The sequence below is a fragment of the Camelus ferus genome, chromosome 10 (genome assembly GCF_009834535.1).
Source record: "Camelus ferus isolate YT-003-E chromosome 10, BCGSAC_Cfer_1.0, whole genome shotgun sequence".
NCBI lineage: Eukaryota > Metazoa > Chordata > Mammalia > Artiodactyla > Camelidae > Camelus > Camelus ferus.
In genome coordinates, this window is record NC_045705.1 from 56,501,928 (window position 1) to 56,507,482 (window position 5,555).

A 5,555-nucleotide genomic window follows, 5' to 3' on the forward strand; every position below is an offset into this window, starting at 1 on the left:
AAGAAAGAAGCTTTATAGCTAACACAGACTCACTGACATGGATACATGGGAGCAAAATAATTAGAATCACACATCAAAATTGATATGAATCGTAGGGTGTGGCATGTACAGCCTTCTTATGTCAAATTACATGGATTTTCCAGCTGGGAGAGAGGAGTAAGTCAAGGCCACCGTGGCAGAGAGACTAGGATGATCCTTCTCCAAGATGTCCTGTCCAGACTGGGTCATGAGCTCTTCTGTACTGATACATTCCTGGAGATAGATATCTAAGGTCTACTTAGATAACTGGGAGCAGACAGCCCAGTGGGTTGGATGGTCCAGTCACCAAGACATTCAACAGGACTGAGTCCTGCCGTCTTTCTTAGGGTTTGAGGACACTAGGGAGGTTATCCTGCTCACCTGCCATCCTGTGAGAATACATGGAGGACCCGTGAACGAATCTCCTTGGTTTTGGCTCCATAGACTATAGGGTTAATCACGGGGGGTAGCAGTAGATAGATGTTAGCCATAATCACGTGGAGCAGGGAGGTGGGGCCACCCAGCCTGTGCACCACAGAGAGCCCGATGAGGGGCACGTAGAAAACCACCACAGCACATAGATGTGAGACGCAGGTGTTGAAAGCTTTGAGTGCTGCCCCCCGGGAGGACAGCTCCAACACAGCCCTCAGGATGAGGACATAGGAGAAGCCAATGAAGAGGGCGTCGACGCCCATGACTGAGAGGATGATGAAAAGTCCATACACCACGTTGACCGTGGTGTCAGTACAGGACAGCTTCATGATATCTTGGTGCAGACAAAAGGAGTGTGTGACAGTGTGCCTTTGGCAGTACGACAACCGCTTCAGGATGAAGGGCAGAGGGAAAAAGAATACAAACCCTCTGGTCAGGGCAGCGAGTCCGATCTTGGCGACCGTGGGCCCTGTGAGCACAGCAGCATGCCACAGTGGGAGGCAGATGGCCACAAAGCGGTCAAATGCCATGGCCAGCAGGACAGCGGACTCCATGGCTGACAGAGCATGGATAAGGAACATCTGGGCCAGACAGATGTTGAACTCAATCTCCTGGATGCCCGTCAGGAAGAGGCTGGCCATCTTGGGCATGGTGACAGAGGAGAGCACCAGGTCAATGGTGGAAAGCATGGCCAGGAAGAGGTACATGGGCTCATGCAGGCGCCTTTCCACACGGATGATGAGGACAATGGCCAGGTTGCCCAGGGTGGCCAAGGCATACATACAACACAGTGGGAAGGCCAGCCAAAAGTGTATGTTAGGACCCAGGCCAGGAATGCCCACCAGCAGGAAATAGGCTGGATGGACCAGAGTTACATTTGATGTGGCCATGATAGGACCCAAGAGCTGAGGCTTCTGCATCCCAAGTCCACAGTCTATGAAAGGGAAGAGGAGAAATATCACTCAGTCATGGCTCGGAGGAGAGAAAGGACTTATCAAGACAGGGGGCTGAAACAGCGATGGCAGAAAATAGAAAGACTAAGTACTGGTCATTCTGAACTCCAGGCTCTTTCTGCTCTGATTCTCCGTAGACGCATCTCCCTGTGAAGCCCACTCAGAACACTCAGAACATACGTGTAGCAGCTCTTTATTTCCAGAGCTGATGTTGCTGACCACAGGCACAGCTCCTGGCCAATTCTAAACCAGAGCCGCCAGGCTTGCACAGAACCTCCCAAACCCCAGATTTTCTAGCTCATGTTGGGGTTAGGATCCTTCTGAGTCCAGAGTTTGAGGCTCAGTCTGTGGTTGCCTTTAAGACCCAATCTGATCCAAGTTTAGGGCAGGAAACAGGGGCTTAGACTAGATTTCAGCAGACAGGTTTGTGTTTCAGCCTGAGTACCACTTCTCAAACTTCCTTGATAGAATCATTTGAAATAGTCATTGAAAACACTGTCTCCACAGTCCTACTCCAGGCTCAGAGAATCAGATTTTCCAGAGATGGGGTCCAGAAATCTAGTTGAGACAGTAAATCCCTTCTCTCTAGGTGATTTTTTTTTTCAATTGAAGTATGGTCAGTTACAATGTGCCAGTTTCTGGTGTACAGCATGATGTCCCAGTCATACATATACATACATATATTTGTTTTCATATTCTTTCTCATTAAAGGTTATTATATTGAATATAGTTCCCTATGCTATACAGAAGAAATTTATTTTTTATCTATCTTTATCTACAGTAGTTAATATTTGCAAATCTCGAACTCCCAGATTTATCCCTTCCCACCTCCTTTCCCCCAGAAACCATAAGATTGTTTACTAGATTTTTTTCTAATCGGAGAAATTTGGGGAAAGCTGTCCTGGAAAAGCTGTTCTGGTGTTCCATGAGATGGGGAGGTAGGAATAAAGAAAGACAAACATTTCCAGCCCCCAGTGAAGAACAGAACATAATCTTTCACTGGGATCTCTCAAGGCCACGTGAGAGACAGTCCCAGATTGTACCTGGCTGGGGTGTGACATGGAAACCAGATGCAGCTTAGACATGGAAAGAAAATCAGTCTGTGCTGCAGCCAGTGCCAGCCGGTGTGCACAGGCACATCCTCCTTCCGCCACTACCCTCCCTTGTAAGCACAGAACACCCAGGCTAAACATCCTTTCTCTACACAGACTACTCTGTGCTAAGCCTTTCTCCTGAGATCCGAACTCATACAGCCTGCTGCCTCTTCATACTTCTGCTTGAATAGCTTGTGGCCTCACACTCATCTTGTCCCAAATAGGAGCCCTCCGAATGGTACCACTGGGTTGCCCACGTCATGCAGTCAGAGTAGCTAGTCTCATTTTGATTTTTCTGCTCTGTCACCTCCACTGTGATTTTGTTTTCTCGAGTAATCTATTATGGCCTCTCCTTTTGTTTAACACACCCTGCCTCCCTCCCAACCTCATTCTACCATCCACTCTGCTCTCATTATGAAAAGAACTTCCTAACTCACCTCCCTGCTTCCAAACCCAGATATTTCAATTCACCTTCCCCATATGCTGCCATCTAAACAGCAGAACGAAACATGTCAGGCTCCTGTTTAGCAAGGTACAGGTGACTCCCACAGCCTTCAAGATCAAATTGGAATTCCACAGTCTGCATTCAAAGTCATTCCCAGGGTGGCTCCAACTTCAACTTTGCAGCCCAGATTCTCAGTTTGTTTCTTCCTTGTCAATCGCCACCACCACCACCAGCACACACGTGTATTTTTCTCTGGGTAAATTAATTCCCCTTGCCTTGTTTTTTCAGTGAAGGGTTGGAAGCTGGAACTGGGGAGCCTTTCCTGGCACAAGGGCTTAGACAAAGTTTAGAATGAGCCTCACAGCGGTTTGAAGAAATTCCTCTTTGGGTAGGTCACTGAACAAGGTCTGAAATCAGACGCGGTCATCAGGATGAATGCACGCTGGCGGACATCTCCAAGCAACCAGGCTGGCTGAGCAAAGGCCAGGCTTCCTTATGCAATGCGCCCTCCCTGCCTGAGCCTCCGCAAGCTTCCCAGGCCGTGGGCAAGGCTGCCCTCCTCTCCTGTTCCCTCCCCACCCTGGGCTGAGCCTGGCATACTCTCCAACAGTGCCTCCGCCCAAGGCAGCTGCCCTTATATAGCTTCTCTGAGGACCCTAGGGAGCGTGAAAGGTGATGAACAGTGAACTACTCCAGGCTCCCTGGGAGCACCGCTCCGCTCAGGCGCCCAAGGACAGCTGAGCTCCGACCCCTACCCAGGGGGGCTGTACTCTGTTAGTATTCTAGGGCCAGCACAGGAGACTAGAAGGAAGGGGAGTGCCATGGAGAAGAGGGATGACCAACACTGGAAGAAAGGAGCTACTGGAGTGGAGGCGTGGGTGCGCACCTAAAAGCGTGCGCTCAGACTTGAATACTCTGCTCACTCTCCGCACGCATTATCCAAGGGGATGCAGCGCTATGTTCAGGCACTGCCTCTCGCTTCTTGGCTGCCCCCTTGTGGTAATATGGGAGAATTGAAGGAATTTGGGCAATGGCTCTGAGGTTAGGGAACCAAAGACCTAACTGACCTTGAATCTGAGCTCCTGCCACTGCGCTATGGCCCCTTAGTGTTCTCTCCTCTCCCTAACAAGCCAGCCCTTCCTTCCTGGGGCTACTAATCATAGCTCTCCTGTCCCTGTACCCTGTCCCCACAAATGAGATAGTGTAGAGTGGTTGTTTAAATGTAGCTCTGTCAGGAAACAGACTTCTGTCCAAATCCTGGCCCAACCACTTACTAATGGTCTGACCATCCTTAGCATCCGTTTGATGTGAAAAGTAAAATGAGATGCTAGAAATTCTCCAGTGAATGTTTGTGTTCATTATTATTGCTCAAAACCACTGGAAGAGCCGGTGAAATAGGAGGGAATCCAGTTGAGATGGTGCTGCAACAGCCAGAGGAGGAAAATACACAGGGAAGGAAGAGTGGGCAGCAGTGCAGAAGGATGCTGAGACATCAAGTAGTAGGAGGGCTGAAAACAAACACAAGGTCACTGGTTACCTTGGGAAGAACTGTTGAGGTGGGTTGGTGGGAATGGAATCTTGAATGCAGCAGAGTGAAGGGTGAGTGGGTTAGGAAGAAATGGAGAAAGTGGATGTAGACCACTTTTTAAAGAAATTTATATGTGAAGAGAAGGAGTGAAATGGGCAATCCATGAAGAATTGGTAGGTCTAAGGAGAGTTTTTAAAAATTTGTATTTTGGAGCATGAAGAGATTGAACACAAGTAAGTGTCAACGGGATGGAATTAGTAGAGAGGCTCCCTGTCTTTTACTTCCCACATTCCTGGTGGAGCTTTTCAAGGCTGTGACCCAGGTAGACCCTCTGTCCTTCTACCTCTGTGTAGTAACCATGAGAAATCTCAGCTGCTCCCAGAACTTCCATCACCCAAACAGGCCAGACCAATATCTTGAAACCCAGACATGGTAATGTCTGTTGGACATTATCATTTATGCATCCCTCAGGCACCTCAAACTCAATGCCTCCAACTAAGTTCATATCTCTGATCCCCAGTCTATGCCCGTAATCTGCATGTTCTGTTCCCTGTCACAGAAATGACTGTTGCCCAAGCCAGAAACCTAGAAGTCGTCATCTCTGCCTTCTCTCCCTCTCTCTCTTACCCACGTCTTTGATCACAACTAGTCACCAAGTCCTCTTTATTTTAACTCACTGATGTCTCATGAATCAGACTTTTTTTTCTCCATCTCCTCTGCCTTTACTCCAGTCCAAGCCCAGATAATCTCTTTCATAAGTCATCAGAAGAGCTTACTTACCAGTCAGCCTCATTGAAGATCTTTCCTACCAATTCATTGTCCACACTGTGGCCAGTGTGATCTTCCAAACACAAGTTAGTTTATAGCATCTTCCTATTAGCTTTAGAAAGGTTGATGTTCACACTCCCTCACCCAGCTCATAGAGCCTCCATGTGCCATCTCAGTGCACCTCTGCATCCTCATCTTCAGACATCTACCTCCCTTTTTGCATGACAAGTCCCAGACGCACTGAAATTATCCCACTGCTTCAACGTGCCTATGTCTCAACCTTCAGTTTTCACGTAATCTTCCCCCATGGTAAAAAT

The 5,555-nt window shown here is 48.3% G+C and overlaps 1 protein-coding gene across 1 annotated transcript; it reads right to left on the bottom strand.

The window, feature by feature from the left end:
• Nucleotides 1–395: 395 nt before the first annotated feature.
• LOC102513522 (olfactory receptor 51D1) lies at nucleotides 396–1,370 on the bottom strand. Its single transcript, XM_006173612.1, has one exon. It carries the CDS (start codon nucleotides 1,368–1,370, stop codon nucleotides 396–398), a length of 975 nt encoding a protein of 324 aa, XP_006173674.1.
• Nucleotides 1,371–5,555: the final 4,185 nt, after the last annotated feature.

Coding starts and splice junctions, on each gene's coding strand:
- LOC102513522 (XM_006173612.1), bottom strand. CDS start 1,370: ATGCAGAAGCCTCAGCTCTTGGGTCCTATCATGGCCACATCAAATGTA.